The sequence below is a fragment of the Lissotriton helveticus genome, chromosome 6 (assembly GCF_964261635.1).
Source record: "Lissotriton helveticus chromosome 6, aLisHel1.1, whole genome shotgun sequence".
NCBI classification, from domain to species: domain Eukaryota; kingdom Metazoa; phylum Chordata; class Amphibia; order Caudata; family Salamandridae; genus Lissotriton; species Lissotriton helveticus.
The window spans coordinates 177,407,711-177,425,993 of record NC_136067.1 but is presented as its reverse complement, the minus strand read 5'-3'; the positions used below and the strand labels follow the sequence as shown (position 1 = coordinate 177,425,993).

Sequence of the window (18,283 nt, the reverse complement as noted above, 5' to 3'; positions counted from 1 at the left end):
CAGCCAGCTGAATCGCCACCTTGATCATTCTGTTGTCCATTTCCACAATACCATTTGCCTGTGGATTATACAGAGAATTGTGTGAATGCTTTCTGCCAGATACCTCCAAAAATCTCCTCATCTCATGGGGAGTCAATTGTCTGTCATTATCTCTTATAATGCACTTCGGAAAACCTTCTTCCTTAAAAATATCTGCAAAAACTCCTATTTTGGCTGCAGTCGTTATCTCACTCATAAATTTTACTATCATCCATTTTGAGTGTATATCCATCAACACTAAAGCAAGCCTCTGGTAGTGCCTTACTCCATTCATTGGGCCAATAAAGTCAGCACACACGGTATGCCATACACAACCTGGATCCCATATGCTTCCAAAGTCCAACTGACTCCCCACCTTCAGCCTTTTTACACCTTCCATACACACCGTACACCTCTCTACCCAGTTTAAAGCATCCTCATCCATCCCAGGCCACCAAAAACTTCACTCTGAGATGCTTTTTAGTCATTGTTTGCCCCAAATGTCCCTCATGAGCTACATGAAACAACTTTTCCCTGACACCAATTGGTGATATTATTCTCTGATAATGCATCAAAACCATGTCTCCCACCAAAGATCCTCCAGCACTTTGCCATTGGGTAAGGTACTCTCCCTCCGTCCTCGTTTCAAAATTAAACTAAAACCACCACTCATTACCTCATCATGTAACGAGGCCTCACACCATTCCTCAGTGCAAACAGCTCATGAAGACCAACACACCACATCCTCTGTGCTGGCAAAAGCACCATCTTTCTCACTTCTCCTCACTGCTTCATCATCAACTAGTTCCCAATCCATAGGCAAAGTGACAAGCAATCGGCCTGCACATTTCTCCACCGAGTATGTACTCTAAAGTAAAATTATAATCTAGAGCGTGTGCTGCCAACCTTGCAAGGTGTGCAGAACCCTTACCAGCTTCACCTGGAGAAAGAATTTTCATCAAGGACTTGTGATCTGTTCCTAATTTAATCTGATGACAGCCCCACACATAAGTTCTAAAATATGCCATACCCCTCACAGCTGCTAACGTTTCCCTTTCCCTCTTGATCACTGAATATTGAAGTTCAGTATATGTCATGGAACAAGAGGCAAAATCTTTTGTTTTCTCAACATTACCATGCATTTGAGACAATACTGTCCCAACCCCATTAGCACTAGCATCCACGGTAATTTGGATCTAGTGTCAAAAGGTGCCAAAATGTGTGTCTCACAAATCTCTTTCTTTATATTTTCAAAACACAATATTCGAGGACTTGTCCAACAGAAATTGACCCCCTTTCTCAACAGCACTTTGAGTTCCTCTGTCTTGGCTGCAACATTTTCCACAAATTTGGAGTAGTATTCAACTAAAACTAAGAGCGATCTTAACTGATCCTTGTCACAATGTGCAGGACCATCCTTATTGCAGCTAAAAGATCTTACTTAGGTTTAACTCCGTTTGATGTCAAAGTATGCCCCAGATAATCCACTTCTTCAGCCAAGAAGACACACTTCTCCATCCTCAATATTAAACCTGCTTTGGTAATCCTGTCCAGAACTTGTTTCAATGTGTAATTATGATTCTCTACCGTGTCACCATACATTAAAATGTCATCCTGAAAAAAACAATATTATCTACACCTTTGAAAACCTCTGTAATAACTCTCTGAAAGACACAGGCTGCAGAACACAGACCTAAAGGCATCCATGTAAACCGAAACGTGCCCTCCATAGTTATAAAGTTGTCAGAGATTTGGATTCTTCAAGCAACTTTACTTGATGGTAGGCATGATAAAATCTAATTTTGAAAAATATTTTCCTCCCTTGAGCAAGAAAACCAGCTCATTAATATTCGGAAGGGGAAAGTTCTCTGACACCACATTTTTATTAAGACTTCTCAAGTCAACACAGATTCTGAGTTTGCTATCCACATTGTGTGTGATTACAACTGGAGAAATCCACCAAGAGGTTTTGATAGGTACTATCACCCTACTCTCTAACATCTCAGCTAACTTTTTTTTTACTTCCTCTATAACCATTATAGGTACTCACCTCACTTTGTGTTGTACTGGGAGCACTCTTGTTTCAATCATATTTTGTGTGTATATCCTTTTAACAAACCCATTTGCACCCGAAACACATTTTGTGCATCATGGAGGATATCCTCCAATGTCATCTCACCAATCACCATGAGATGATTGGGAGTCCTCAGGTTTATCACTATATGCAGATCATACCGGTGAATCCACCCTAATATTGGTAGACCCCATTCACCAACATACACTTTGGCTTTGATGTTTAGCTCACCAAAACTGATTTCTGCAACCATGTAGCCCAGAATATCAATCTTCTCACCATGATAACCACAGGGATTAATGTCTTTAGGAGGTAATCTCACACTAGGCCATTCTGACATGAACATCTCCTTTGACACATTTGTATACAGAGATACAGAATCTACCATTAAACCAACCTGCCTCCCACCTACTACAAACTCCATTTTGGGTTTCCCGATCCTCCCCCATCACTGTTGTTGTTCCCCTCCACATGCAAATCCCTGTTCACCCCAATGTTGCCAGACGTAGAAGGAGCATCTTCATACACTAATGCCACCTTTTCTTCTGATTGAGCTCTAAACATGAGTGAATTGTCCCTTGCACCCCCTATTTGCGACATTCTTCACCAATTGCAAAACAATTCTTTGCTTCAGAAGAGTGACTATAAATACCACACCTCTTATCCTGGGTTTTGGCAAAGGACTGTGCTTTGGCTGCCTTGCTAACACTCACTGACTTTTGCATTGCTGCCACATTAGCACAATTATTCAATATGAGGTCCTCTGCTTCCAGGAGACTTGGACCAAGGAAGCAATCCATTTAAATGGGTATAGGACCTACCATAACCCAGCGGTTGAGGGTCGGAGTGGTAGAGCTAATCTGTGTGTGTATTTATCTAATACTTTGAGCCTAAATTTGATAACTGAGTTTGCAAATGACAATTATTATCAATTGCTTGTTTTGGATTTTGACCTAAAGTTCTCCATTGCTCTGGTTAACTTCTACAACAATATCCCTCCAGGTTTACTGTGTACTGTGATTAAGAACATGTATAAATCATTGACTCTTTTAAGTAGTAGTAAAAGGAAAGATATAACGCTTCTTTTGGTGGGGGATTTTAATTGTATGTTGTGTGTAAATGTCAAAAGCAATTTATGTGGGGCTTTATGTGAAGATGGTGTATGCTCTTCACACTTCAGTCACTCTGTTTTAGGGGATCAGCTGAATGAATTAATCAATAGCTTTGATCTTGGGTTTGTTAATGAAATATGCCTATCACCAGCTCCCATGCCATCAACATTTAGCGGTCGGGGCTGTCGTTCTACCATTGATTTTATGTTAGCCTCTAATAATTATGCATTTAGACTTCACTCTTTTCACGTATCCGATTACTCACTCAGTGACCAATTACTGCTCTGTTTTACTGTCACACTGCCGCTTAAGAAAACCGCAGCGACCACCAATAGTGTTCGACTGCTAGAGAACCTAACAATTGCAAGTACCAACGGTTATTCCTTGCGATGGGCAATGGTGAACCAAACAGAGATGCTTAAATCAATAATTGGTAAATGTATTTCAGATATAGAGACATGTCTTAGTGAAGATACTACCCCTGCCGCATTATTAATGTCCTTTCAAACTATAAGGTAATTAGAGAGTCCCTCATCAGGCAACACAACAGAAAGAGGGCCCAGAGTGGGTGGTTCGATTCGAAGTGTACTCAACTTCACTCACTGTTAAAAAAATAATTGCATAGAAAACCAAGGAATGTCATAGAAGTCAGGAGAGCTAGACAGGCCTATAAACAAGTGCTCAGAGATAGGAAAAATATGCTAAGGAAAGAGGCTTGGGAGGCTCTGCACTCGGATTCAGTAATTAATGATAGCATGGGTTTTTGGAAGGCAATCAGAACACCATTTTTATTTAACGATACTAGCCCCACTATTGAGATAGCCATTACAGAGAAACTGTGAATAAAGCACTTTACTCAGGTATATGGAGGAACAGAATCATCAGCAGAGACTCGAGATATAAACGATTTTCCCCACTCCATGGATTTAGCGTTTACCCTGGAGGAAGTTGAGAGGGCCTTACACGCCAGTCAGGGCGGTAAGGCTCCTGGACCAGACGGGGTCCCCATAGACTTGTTTAAGTCAATTATACCTTTGTGGGGGCCTCTTCTTGTGCAAGTCCTTAATGCGAGTTGTAAAGCCGGATTCCTACCCACTTGGGTAGAGTCTACCATTATTCCTGTCTTCAAAAAAGGAGACAGGAATGACCCGGGCTGTTACAGACCGATCTCTCTGCTGGACTCTATCACGAAGGTAATGGGCTGGGTTATATTAGAGCGCTTATTGGACTGGGCTGACAAAAATTTGATCCAATCCAATCTGAAATACGGTTTTCGAGCTGGATTAGGAACAGTAGAACAGGGTTTGAATCTTTCCCTGTGGGTGGGAAAATACACGAAGGCTAAGAAAGTGAATATGTTTTTAGGTGTTGTGGACCTCTCAGCCGCTTTTGACTGCGTGGTCTACTCAAAACTATGGAAATTGCTGGGAGATCTGGGGGTTGATGCAAATATTATTTATTTTCATAAATGTTTTTATTGTGACGCTAAGGCACGCGTACGCTACTGCCTGAAGGGCGAGTGTTCGGCCGCATTCCCGATTAGGAGTGGAGTCAGGCAGGGTTGTGCCCTGCCTCCATTCCTTTTTAATCTGTATATAAACGGGCTCAAGGAAGCCTTGTGTAAAGATAACCGGGACTTTCCTCAGGTAGATGGCCGACCAATACCAGCCCTATTGTACGCTGACGATGCTGTTCTGATGTCACGTACACAGGTGGGACTGCAACGAGTCGTGGATGGCTTTGCCAGAGTTGGGTTTAAGGGTTAATTCCACAAAAACCTTTATTATGCGCTGTGGCAGAGGTTTTAAGATAAATAAAGATATTTTCATCACAGGACAAAGTATTGAGGCTACTAAAAAATTCTCCTCTCTGGGTATTCTTTTTTCCCAGAATGACTCTTGGGTACAAGCAGTAGCTGCAAAAAAATTGGCCCTCTTACGCACTACTTCTGCACTTACCATCTTCGCCAGGAAACTTGGCAAACGACCTCCTGAGGAATTAATTAAAATATATAAGGCTAAATGTGTTTCTGCAGCTCTTTACGGGAGTGGGGTATGGGGGTTTGCCGATCTCTCCCCTATACAGACAGTTGAAAACTCCTTTTTGAAATACATTTTAGCCGTACCTCAGGAGGTGTTTGCCACGCTGAACTGGGTATCCCGTTTATCTCTGATTGAATTAGGATAGAGCCTGTGCTATTGTGGCACAGGTTATGAACGAAAGATGAAACTAAATTGAACAGAGACATCCTCTCAGACATAATGAAATTGGAAGGAGCAACGAGGATTCCCAGGCTGAGATATGTTCATGTTTTTTTCAAGGATCTGGGCCACTTACAGTATTTTTTAAATCCTTCCTCTATTAATACAGTAACTAGAAAGGATTTGAGAAAAGATTGTTTAATGTTGCTGGATACCCTGAGAATGACATCAGAGATTTAAAGCCCACTGTCCTGCACAATCAATTGATTTTAACTACTTTTAATATTCAACCTTACTTATCTTTCGTCCCCGGTGGTTATGGCAGGTTCCTACTAACCCGTTTTAGGCTGGGGACCTTCCATAGCTTAGTCACCTTCCCTAGTATGAATGTTTGGATTTACGATCTCCGGCCCTGCCCCTGTGATTACACTTCCCCCCAATCTATGATTCACGTCATTTTATTTTGTAAATGTTGGTCTATTGAAAGGCGGTTGTTTTTAGTCCCCATTTTAAAGAGATCTGGATTACGCCAATGTCGCCCGGCTCTACTGTCTTTACAGTTATTAGTCAATGAAAGTAGTGTTCTAAGAATCTTAGCCTTCTTAAAAAAAGTGCTTTATCACAGGAAACTTATTGCTACTTGAATGTCTGCCTTGCGCAGTAACAATGGTTACAATTTTATGATCGTCACATTGTAATTTTTTAACGTAATTACTTGTAATGTTTTTATTAATGAATTTTCTTATGAAATTGTTTTTGTATGTTATAAATTGTGTGCTTTTATGATTACTATTTAACAATCGAATAAAGCTTTTCTTGTACTTGAACTTGGACACAGTGAAATCTATAAGATTTCACTGTGCCACTTCTAGGACGCAAATGCATCAATATCTTACGCCTGCCTCATGGCAGGTGTAAGACTGATGCTGGCACATTTCACATGGGACTTGCCCATGTGTAATGGCCCATTGCTAGAGTTGCGTCACTTTTGTGACACACTCCAGCAATGCGTCATTTTTGCGCCTACAGATACATCAGCAATACTGACTATCTGTAACTCCTTGTGACATGATGCGTCATACTGTAAATATGACACATCATTAGTGTCACAAGGAGGGGGGAATGAAAAGTGACGCATCGCTGTTTTCTCGCAGCGATGCGTCACTTTTCATAAATGAGGCCCTCAGTATGTGCCGTCAGGATCACTGACATTGCAGAAATGCCGGAACATTACTACAAACAGTGCTCACTATGCGTGTCTGCTGAAGCAGCAATATAGCATTACCTCACACAGCGCTGTGCTGACCACGACATCCACAATTTCTAGATGCAGCACTGGCAGCGGGGCACCTCATCTTAATGGCACCATAAGCTTTTCTCTGCTGTCTAACGATCCTCTCCTAGCTGCTCTGGACACGCTCCAGTGCTTATTTTCTTCCCGAGTACACGTGACAACCTCTGCACGATTAACTGGCAGACAACTCGTTGCCAAAATTATGTTGTGAAGTAACACCACAACAAACGGGTAACATTGAAATTAAGCTTTAATCAACAAATAGGTTGAATGTGACTCCTTCCTCTGCCAGCTTCTCAGAACTCACTTTCATCTAACACTCATGCTCCTATGGCAACCTAAAGCTCTTCTACATTTTACAAGCAGAACAGAGAGCACATGTATACATCAGAACCCAATTGACATTACAACAACAATCTCTTAGTTTTTTGATCAAGGGGGCTATTGGAAAGGTGCTTAAGTTTATCCTTGGACCACCAGGCACTCTGGATAAAGTTGTGAAAGCATCAACTTTGGATGACAAGGTGCAGGCTGGTATCCTTAAGCTATTTACTCATAGACTGACTAAGGGGTTTTTCATAGGCAGCCATAAGAGGGTCAAGTTGTGATTCAATTAAAGGTATTAGGATCTCTGAAACTGCAGAGGAATGTTTAAAATGTTCTGTTGGTTGAAATGTTAGATTTAGCCTCAGTAATGGGCAAAGTTAATTTCAACATTTATGGAGCTTACCGTACCACTGGTGTGAACAAAGAGACTTCTGGTGTAGGAGGACCGGAGTGGTAAGGAATATTCCTTTCTAGAAATGTATCTAAACAACTTGCATTTTGTAAATTCAGGAAGAGGTCAGAATCTGTAATGAAAGACGAAGGAGGTTATCGGCCTCCTAAGATCAGAATCAGCTCTTACTTTGAGGAAGAGATCATTATCTGTTAATGGTGTAAAGTCTCCTAATGATCTCAGGAGAAGGACTGTTTCCTCTAAGAATAAGGACTCACCCTTCCTAGAGTTTTTTTGTGAAGCTATTTCTAGCCATATTGTTCCCTAGAAGGAGATTTACCCAACGGGGGAAGGTACAACCTTTCATGTCATTGCGGGCCTCGGTCAAAAATAAGTTGGATTTTGGAAGCATCATGGATCAGGGGGAGGAGAATGGATCTTATTTGGATCTAAGTCAGCACATGTAGATATCATGAAGGTAAAATAAGAAACTCTTCTTTTGGCATTGCAGCAGTGCTTGAACCCTGACAGTTTCAGAGGCGGCATTTGATCTGGCTGTTTTCAAGCTGAGGAATTTTGTTAGCGAAAAACTGAGAGGATTGTGGAAGAAAAGGAAATGATGCCTGCACACCAGTAGGCACCCTTTATGTCACTAAGTCGTCATATCCTAGGCGGGCGTATGTATAACTGTTTCTCTGGTAGGAAATACCCAGTATTTTGACTTTGCCTTGTAAATCTGTTGACTTGCATGTGCCTATGTGTAATATATGTGTGACTATGTTTGATACAAGCAGTGCAAATTGTTTATTGTGTATGGTAGATCTCCTTCTGGAATTTGTAGAGTGTTTATGACTTCTATTTATAGGTTGCTCGAATAAAATGAATATTCCTTAACTATGTCACAACACATACAATGTACAGTGTACCGGAATGGGTTAGGCATTCAGAGATCACCCTCAGTGTGCAGGAAGGGGAGGAAGAAGCACCACTCACCTTCAAACTTGCCTGTGCACACTCTCTCTATCCTTGTCTCTCTCTCTCTCTCTCTCACATTCAGACAGCCTTCAGAGAAGTGATCATTTCCTGCTGTTCTCTTTCTCTGCTCCAGGCAGGATGGACCAAAGTATGTTTTTACTATTAATGCAATAACTGCCCAGGGACACTCCCAATGGAAAGATTTTGACTTTTGCTCTTGCACTGACCCCATTAGCAATGTTAGACCTGGAGATTGATCCGACAACTGAGGGTGTCAGTCTAATCAGAAACACATTTAGCAGGGATGTCAGGCTGCTACCAAGGCATGCATGTGACGTAGCAACTCTTATCTACAGTGGATCAATCAATCAATCAAGAGTATTTGTAAAGCGCGCTACTCACCCGCTAGGGTCTCAAGGCTCTGGGGGGGGGGGGGGCTACTACTGCTCGAAAAGCCAGGTCTTGAGTTGCTTCCTGAAGGAGAGATGGTCCTGGGTGAGTCATAGGTGGGTGGGGAGGGTGTTGCAGGTCTTGGCCGCCAGGTAGGTGAAGGATCTTCCTCCGGTGGATAAGAAAAGCTAAGTAGTCCATTCTGTCCTTGATATTTATTGTCTCAAAAAAGACATTCAGTAACATGTATATAATGTATTTGATGACATTTAGGTCTCTAACCTGTTAAAATGTAGGCTGACCCGCATGGGCACTTATTAGAGCTTTCATGGAACACATCTCCATTGTGATTTGTCTATCAAACATGATCACTGATACAGTGATTCTTGTTCAGTCTCTAATATTTACCGGAATTGTTTGAACTAACATTGTAAGCTGTTGCGTCTGCTCTAGGTAGGATTTACAAATGAAAAGCTGGAGGTAAGACAACTTACCCATGGAAAAAATCTCTGATTCTGGCCTAAATTCTAACTTAATAAGGACTAATGTAAAGAAGGAGGTAGGCTTAACATATCCCATAGTTTTGTCCAATACCTGCCAATTTCCAAAACTAGGCTCTCTGTGCCTGATTCAAAAGGAACACTGACTTGGAGAAAAATGTGCAACATTCTTAAAATGTTTAAAACTGACTATATTAATACTTGTATATGTATCTTCATTTATTTATAGAGGCAGAAATCTATGCACACAAACATAGAAAGACAGACTTGAACTTTTTATGCAATCTTGTAGCCTCCAAAAAACTCTGATTTGCAATGAAAGCTTGATTTCTACAAAAGTGTGTATGGGAAGGTTCAGTGTCTCTTTTTCCCCATGTTGCTTCGTCTACATTCAACACCTAAGGTGTTTGGACCCATGGAAGGACTTCGACAAAGAGAGCTGGGGCATGGACTCCCTCTGACCCCACTCTGCCAACGCCACTGCCAGTGAAGCAATGACAATGTGTGTCTGTAGGTTTTGTCTAGAGTTTAATGCTCCTTGGTGCAGAAACACTCACTCTTAATCCTCTCTTTTTTGTTCTCCAATGGCAACTATCATCTGCGCTTCAGGCCACAAACCGAAACCAACACGAGAAGAGCAAGAGGAAGAAGCAAATCCAAGAGACTGGATTTTGATACGTAAGCATACACGTTAAACCACAATCCAGCTGTTGTATGGGTCTAGAATCCAAGCATTGCGCCAGTTAAATGAAATATGTTATGCCCATTTCTATAGAGAAGAGAAACATACATAAGTACTTGCCTTGCCAAATTGTGAACAGATACATTGGTATCTGAAATATACATTGGCTATACAACATTTCTCAGAAACTGTGTTTTTATAAGGAGAAAGAAAAAACTGTGACAGGAAATTAAGAGAAGGATGTGCATATTGAAAATGAAGTTAGGGTCTCGTTTAGATTAGAATGTGGTGGGCAGCCCGCTGTCTGTCTGGATGGCAGACGTAATCGACTACACTAATCTAGCCAGACTTTCGTCCACTATATTTAGAATTCTCTGCAAACCCATACCTCATAGAAAGCACCTGGCAGTCCAGAATTAAAAATATGTACATTGGACTGCCTGCTCCACATTGAGCACATGATTTCATGTACCTACAGGGAAAGTCAAACGTCTTTACTGTAGGGTTTCCACCAGCTAAGTCACTAGTGGCAAATATGACTCCCCAACTAACTATTTGTGGCGGAGAACCATGTTCTCCAATCGCTAACTAATTGTTATCTGAAAGGACTCCATAACTGGATTGTTTGTGCAAATAAGTGGCTCCAAAGTCGTTAAAAAATGAAGTATTCACGATGGCAATAGGCCTCTCTTTAATTTGTGGCACCTTGCACTCTAGACTCTGGGCCAAGACTTTTATCTCTGGTGTATTCGAAATAGGAAACAAAGCAGGGGACACCAACAAAACGGAGGTTCAGGTCTAACGTTGATTCAGTGATTGAACTTTAAAAGAATATTGGTCATCCAACATGGGACTGAGACATGATATACCCCACGTTTAAGGGGAAAGGCAGAATTGCTACCACTTTTTGGTACTAGGAACGGAGCATCAGCCACAATATTAAATTAAATCAAAGGGGTCAAATGAACATTAACACACGAAGGATATACATATCAACTATGCATCACAAGTGTGTGAAGAGGAGAACAAAGTTTCGAAAATGTGGGTGTCATACATTTTTTTATAACCTCAAATCTTTGTGAAGAGTACAAAGGTTTAACAAAAAATAAAGCAGCAAACAAGGGGCTATGCACAGTAATTGGTATATTCCCATTACCAAATTGGCCAATGACTCTGCTGCATCCTATGTGTTCTGATGAGCCAACACCTTGCCTACCTTGATGCTGGAATTGCCTGGACTGAATTTTCAAGTTTAAAAAGCTTTATTAAGTGAAATTAGACAACGTAAAATGGTATTACATCAGCAAATAATATCACAAAGGTGAAATACTATAGAAAACATTCCCCAAAAACAGGGGAGAACCTTATACCTATGAAACATGCTTTTTTGAGTTTTCATAGAGGGGGAGGAGGAGGAGAAAAATAAAAAGAGAAAGAGGTAAGAAGGGAAGGGAGGGAAGGAAGGAAGAAGGCAGCAAATAGTATAATATTTCAGTATCAAAACTTAACAATTAATCCCTAAAGAAAGGGTGAAATAACAAAGTATTCAGGGAGTATGTCTAGATAGATAATCCGATAAGGGAGGCCATAGTAAATCTCTTTTGATTAATAAAGGTACAGAGGTAGCATAAGCACGGTCAAGTCTGTGATGGTGACATAACAAATTCCACCAAGCATTATAAGCAATTTTTGTAGTGTCCTTCCAATTTGTAGTAATTATTTGAAATGAATTGGTAATAACAAGATCAATAAATTTACGAACATAACTTTGAACATTCCAAATAGGATCCAACCCACCCAGAAAAACATGGACAATGTCAAAAGGAAAATCAGTGATTAAAATAGTGTTAAGTGTGAACCAAATACAGGACCAGAGTAGTTTAACCCTAGGGCAATGTAAAAACATATGTAATAGATCACTATTGTCGCATGAACACGACCAACATTTTTTAGAATCTAATAGTTTAAATTTGCACAAATCAGATAGAGTATAGTAAAGCCTATTATAGAAAAAATAAAAAGTCTGTGTGGTGTTGGCTGAGCGAGAAACTGAATGTATCTTAGACCAGATGGCATCCCATATTTGTGGGTAAAAGGTTTGGCCAAGGTCCAGTTCCCACAAAAGTTCCAAAGTGGACTTTTGCCTATCAATGGGAGAAGGGGAGAGCAGTCTGTAGATATCAGAGGCTCTAGATGGACTAGTAAAATCCGGCGGAGAGAAGGGGGGGGGGATGTTCCAGAGGGAGATGGAAAATCCTGTAAAATAATGGAGGACAGGGTAGGAAGAAGCAGTTTAAAGTGAGAAGAGTATTTATTGGTTAAACTAAAGGAGTCACATAGATCCTGGAAGGATCGTAAGGAAGCATTGGTGAGTAAATGGTCATAAGTAATAATGCCTTTATCAATCCATTCCTTCCAAAAAAGTGCTCTATTGTTAATCTTGAGAGATTTATTGTACCAAATCGGAGTACACAAGTGAATATCAGAAGGGGAAGAAAAAGAACGAAAAAGTAAAAGTGTTAGGGATTTGGAATGCTTGAAAATGGGGGATATAAATCGCACAGGAGGCTGGGATAGCCAGGTTGCTGTAAGGAAAGAGAAGGGAGAAAGTTGGGCTAATTCTAGAGTACTCCAGGCCATTAAGGGAGGAGAGGGCAAATCTGTAAGAAAGGGCCAGATCTGTTTAAGGGTAAAGGCAGAGTGGAAACGTGAAATATTAGGAAAATTGACACCACCCAGGTTCTTAGGCTGTTGAAGACGGAAAAGCGAGATTCTGGCTTTGCGATTATTCCATAGAAATTTCGTAAAAAGGCAATTAATAGATTTAAAAAAGTAGTGGGGAAGAGAGGCAGGAAGCATAGAAAGAGAAAAATTAACAATAGGAAGCAACATAATTTTAATAGTTGACAGGCGACCCCACCACGAAAGAAAAAGAGGGGACCAACGGTCTATGAGAGAAGAACGTTTTTTAAGGATATCGGAATGATTAATTTTTATGGTCTCTCTAATGGTATTAGCATATAAAATACCCACACATTTGACAAATTTGGAGTTCCATTCAAATCCTGAACCCTCAAACATATGGGGGAGGCATAACTTATTAAGAGGGAGGACCTCAGATTTATCAATATTTAGTTTATATCCAGAGACCGAAGAATAATCATTAAGTAGGGAGAAGAATGCAGGGAGAGCAGCAATTGGGTTTGAAATATAAAGCAAAATATCATTGGCGTAGGCAGTAAATTTGATATCAACATCCTTATAAAGAAAAACGGAGTAAGAGGGGGATCGTTTAATTTTTTTCTAAGAAAAGTTCTAAAGCCAAAATGTAAAGAAGAGGGGAGAGAGGGCAGCCCTGTCTGGTTCCTCCATGAAGAGAGTATTAATCTGATTGAGTACCATTGACCCAGATGGAAGTTTTGGGGTCATAATAAAGTAATTGAATATATCTGAGAACCGTGGGGCTGAAACCATGCCAACGAAGTGCTCCAAACATAAAATCCCAATTGACTCGATCAAAAGCTTTCTCAGCATCCAAAGTAATCGCAGCAATAGGGGAGTCCATTTTGGCAGCTAGGTGAATAATATTGAGAAGAGTCCTTGAGTTATCGGTTATAGATCTACCTTTAACAAACCCAGATTGATAGATATTAACCAGATCAGGAATAACTGAATTTAAGCGTACGTTTTGCAATCGGTATTTATAAGGGAAATAGGTCTATAATTTTTGCACAGGGAGGGGTCCTTGTCCTTTTTGGGAAGAAGACAGAGCATAGCCTGTGTAAAAGAACCTCTGGATTCTCCTGTAGCAAGGAAGTGATTAATTAAATGGAGCAAATGTGGAACCAACACTGCCTTAAAGTGAAGAAAAAAATTGCACGGTAAATCCGTCCGGACCAGGGGGTTTATCCTTGGGAAGAAAGGCAAGCGCGGTGAGAATGTCTTTTTCGGAAATAAGGACGTCAAGAGAAGAAATATCAACCCGGGTATCAGGGGATTTAGAGATAGAATGAAAGAAGGAATCAGGGTGCCGCTGCGTCCCTGAGTGACACCGGAGCACAGGGGTTTCTTTTGCCAAATTCGAGCTTGTGCTGGGCTTTGCAGGGGCTGTGTGCGAGGACCCGCTGCGTGTGAGACCCTCAGTGGGCTGTACCTTCATCCTCCAGAACGCCCTGCTCCTACTCCTGGACTCCAACACCCAGAAGGCTCTGGGGCTGCTCACACCTGGGACGGGGCTTGCTACCACCCCCAACACGGGCTGCATTTAAAACCTTGCCGCACCCGCTTTCGCGGGTGCCGCTGCGTCCCTGAGTGACACCGGAGCACAGGGGTTTCTTTTGCCAAATTTGAGCTTGTGCTGGGCTTTGCAGGGGCTGTGTGCGAGGACCCGCTGCGTGTGAGACCTTCAGTAGGCTGTACCCTCATCCTCCAGAACGCCCTGCTCCTACTACTGGACTCCAACACCCAGAATGCTCTGGGGCTGCTCACACCTGGGACGGGGCTTGCTACCGCCCCCAACACCGACTGCATTTAAAACCTTGCCGCACCCGCTTTCGTGGGTGCCGCTGTGTCCCTGAGTGACACCGGAGCACAGGGGTTTCTTTTGCCAAATTCGAGCTTGTGCTGGGCTTTGCAGGGGCTGTGTGCGAGGACCCGCTACGTGTGAGACCTTCAGTGGGCTGTACCTTCATCCTCCAGAACGCCCTGCTCCTACTCCTGGACTCCAACACCCAGAAGGTTCTGGGGCTGCTCACACCTGGGACGGGGCTTGCTACCGTCCCCAACACTGGTCTATAATTTGGGGTGGGCACCTCGCTACGCGAGAGCGTGCCGGGAGAAGCCTGGGACAAGGGCGGGACCGTCTGTGGCCGTCAGTGAACGGAAGAGGACGGGACGGGCTACCCCCCTTTTGTCTGCTGCAGTCCTCAACGAAGATTGGACAATATACTAAAGGTACTGATATCTGGACCTAACACGCCCTGGCAACTACTGTTCATAGATTTATTCATTTTGTTGCCAGGAGGGAGTATTAAACAATTCAGAAGGGGGTAATACTTAATCACTATTTAATTACAAAAATGAGCCATTTGGGTAAAAAACCAAAACTAGCTGTATCTCGCCCAAATACTAGGCTGCAGGCGGCCACACCACAACCTTTACCTAGTTTAACAGCACTTGATAAGATGTTACAAAAAACTATCGGTGTTGTAGCTACCGCAATTGAAAATACAGAAAGAAGATTTTCAATTACTCCTACGGTATGTCTGCCCCACCAAGGAGGGGACTATTCAACTATTGAAATCAATGCTCCTGATTCAAGCTCCTATTTAACATCTTCTTTCGCCGAGCTGCCCTGTGCCCAAGCTCCTATAGAGGCCCCCATAGATATTGAAGCTAACTCTTCTGTTTTGAATTCTCCCCCTCCTTTGGAAATCCCTGCTGTAAACAAATCATGGGTAAAAAAAAATCTGGGTAATCACAACCTTGTAACACCAACTCGTAATACCCCGCAATCGACTCTAGGAGTACCATGTTGGGTAACTAATTTGGTGGCTGAACTACAGGCCAGCTTGGAGCAGACTATTGTTACCCACATGAAGCCCTTGGTATCTAAGCTAGATAGATTAGCTTCAACTCTTAACAATATGGTTGTAGGGGCTGTTAAGCCCGTAATTTCCTTGGGGAACCCCGCTCCTTCTGAGCTGGGTGGTACAGTCAAAAATACACCTAGTGTCAATAAAAAACTGTTCCTCGCAGAATAAAAATGCAAGAGTCCCACCAACTATCACTGAGCCTGTACGTGTCTCGACTTCCCCCACTCTTACTAATAACGCACATGGCCAAATCCTTCAGACTGTTGGAAACCCTATTCCTAATACTGACAAACCTAGATTTAATCCTAAAGAGGGTATGATTGGGAGTAAAATTAGCGAGTTAAGGAACAGAAATGTACCACCCAAACTCACCCCAGTCGAATTACCAATTATAAATTTACCCCCTGAATCCTTACCCTACGTTGTAGTACTTACAGGAGTTCCACCTTTAAGTGAGGGGAAAAGAGAAGACCACACTGATCTAAAAAATAAGTGTATCCAATGGCTAAATGTAAACAGGCCTTTGCCTCCAAACGTTTCTGGGGAAATACTTGCTGTTAGAAGAATAGCATGGATTGGGAGGGGTCCCAAAACAATGGTAGGAGATACTGTAGAAATTAATTTTAGGGACACCTTTGCTGTGGATTATATCTGCAACATGCCTCCAAGCAGAACTAATAGCCAAATCCACCCATTACATTTGTCCCACTTCTACCCTGTTCAACATCCGAGATTACCCCATTTTAAACGTGTCCATCACAGCGAGGGGTATAGGGACCCAACAAATAGAATGCAACAGTGGCAAACAACTGGGGAGGGCACACATTTATATAAGTTTGCACTCCCAATGTTAGCTCACAGGAATGGGTATAGCGTGTTGTAGGAAGTGGATTGACTCCTGTTGAATGGTAATCCACCACTACAACTGGTAAATGGAGAGTCTATCAAAGGAATTGTAATGAAGGAAAGCGACCCTACCACCTCCTTAGGAGAAGGCACAATACCTTATACTGTGACGAGGGAGGGTAGTGGAGACACGGGGGATTTGGAGTACCAACAGGGGGCCAGTTTCTCCACCGAGAAGTAGCCAGGAAAGACACAGGGGACGTATCTAGTCTGGAAAAAAGGGATGAAAACACATGGCCAAAGGCCCCCATTAGCGATAGACCCCCTGCAAATGGACTAGGGGAACTACAAGGAACCGCTGAGGTCGTGGAAGGATGTCTAAAAATCCTCTCTTGGAATATAGGCGGGTTAAAAAATACATTGCTCACACCAGAGTGGGTCTCCTTTATGTCAGCACATGATATCTGCATGATGCAGGAGACTTGGGCACTTGAGGGGAGTGCGAGTCCCGGCTATGCAACTTTCGATATCCTAGCAACATCCAGGGGCAGAGGCCGTCCGTCGGGGGGTCTATCGATATGGATAGGTACCCATTTGGGCACCCATGCCACTCAAATACAAACAAATTCCCCAGACGTTCAATGTGTGCTACTATCACCTCAGAATAAGCCTAAAGTAGCCATAATCAACATTTATTCGAGGCCAGTTAAGAATGGGCAGGAATCGAGCACAATTAAAGCACTGGACATTTTTATTCAGGCATTAGATCCCTCAACTGTGATAATCCTCGGAGGCGATTTCAATTGCCAATTCGAGCCTTTGGGTAGCCCTGAGGTGTTTTACAGGATGAAGAAGATTCGTTTTGGCACATTCCTGACCCCAAGATCCTCCCGGTCAGGGCATGGACCCCGCTGGTCCTCCAAATCAAGTCCTTCTCCCTTGCAACATCTTTGCGGGCGTGCAATGGGAGGTTGGATCCGGACCGTCCAGGAGCAGCTACATTTAATAGGACAGACCAAAACTCTACCATTGACTACATTATGATGGAAACAAAACACTGGGTCAGCTTGAAAGAATTTAGGGTCTTACCGAGGCAAGATAGTGATCATAATGCCTTAGTTCTATTCTATTCTATTCTGGGTTTGGTAAAGCGCAACAGCTGCCCCAGCAATAGGGCGTCCCGGCGCTGAGAGAAGTCACACACCCTACCAGGAGGAGAACAGGGAGGGGGCGGGGGGGGGGGGGGGAAGAGGAGCTGCCCTAGTCGGGAGGAAAGAGAAGGGTCTTGATTGCCTTACGGAAGGCAGAGAGGCAGTCTATGGAACGTATATGAAGAGGAAGAGCGTTCCATAACTTGGGTCCCAGGACCTTGAAGGAGCGACCTCCAGTGCGACAGAGCTTTATTCGAGGTACTTTCAGAAGGAGTTGGTTGGAGGAGCGCAACTCGCGGCTAGGAGCTTAGGGGCAGGTGAGGTTTTGTAGCAGAGGGGGGTTTCCCTGTTTGACGATTTTAAAGATCGTAATGAGAGCTTTGAATTTTACTCTGTTTTCGACGGGCAGCCAGTGAAGTTTGCGGATGGTGGCTCTGGCTGAGCATCTGCGGGGAAGACCGACCAGCGTTCTTGCCGCCGCGTTTTGAACTCGTTGAAACCTAGCAGTTTCTGCTTTGTTTGCGCCTAGGAGGAGGACGTTCGCGTAGTCCAGGCGTGATAAGATGGTTGCCTGGACAATCAGCTGGCGGACCTTCGAATCGAAAAAGCCAAGTATGGGCCTAAGATTTCTCAGAAGACCTATACAGGTGGCTGCCACCTTTTTGGTGTGTGTCTGGAAGCTGAGAGTGGCATCCATCCAGACTCCCAGGTTTTTGACGCTAGATTTA

General features: G+C 42.8%; 1 protein-coding gene across 5 annotated transcripts in view; it reads left to right on the top strand.

Moving 5' to 3' along the window:
* The window catches only part of LOC144761272 (uncharacterized), a 266,932-nt gene that overhangs the window by 167,848 nt on the left and 80,801 nt on the right, over positions 1-18,283 (top strand). For all 5 annotated transcript variants that reach the window (XM_078646723.1, XM_078646722.1, XM_078646720.1 and 2 more), the window contains exon 8: positions 9,892-9,960. In XM_078646723.1, the coding sequence (XP_078502849.1) occupies positions 9,892-9,960 (69 nt within the window). The remainder of the gene's footprint in view (positions 1-9,891; positions 9,961-18,283) is intronic.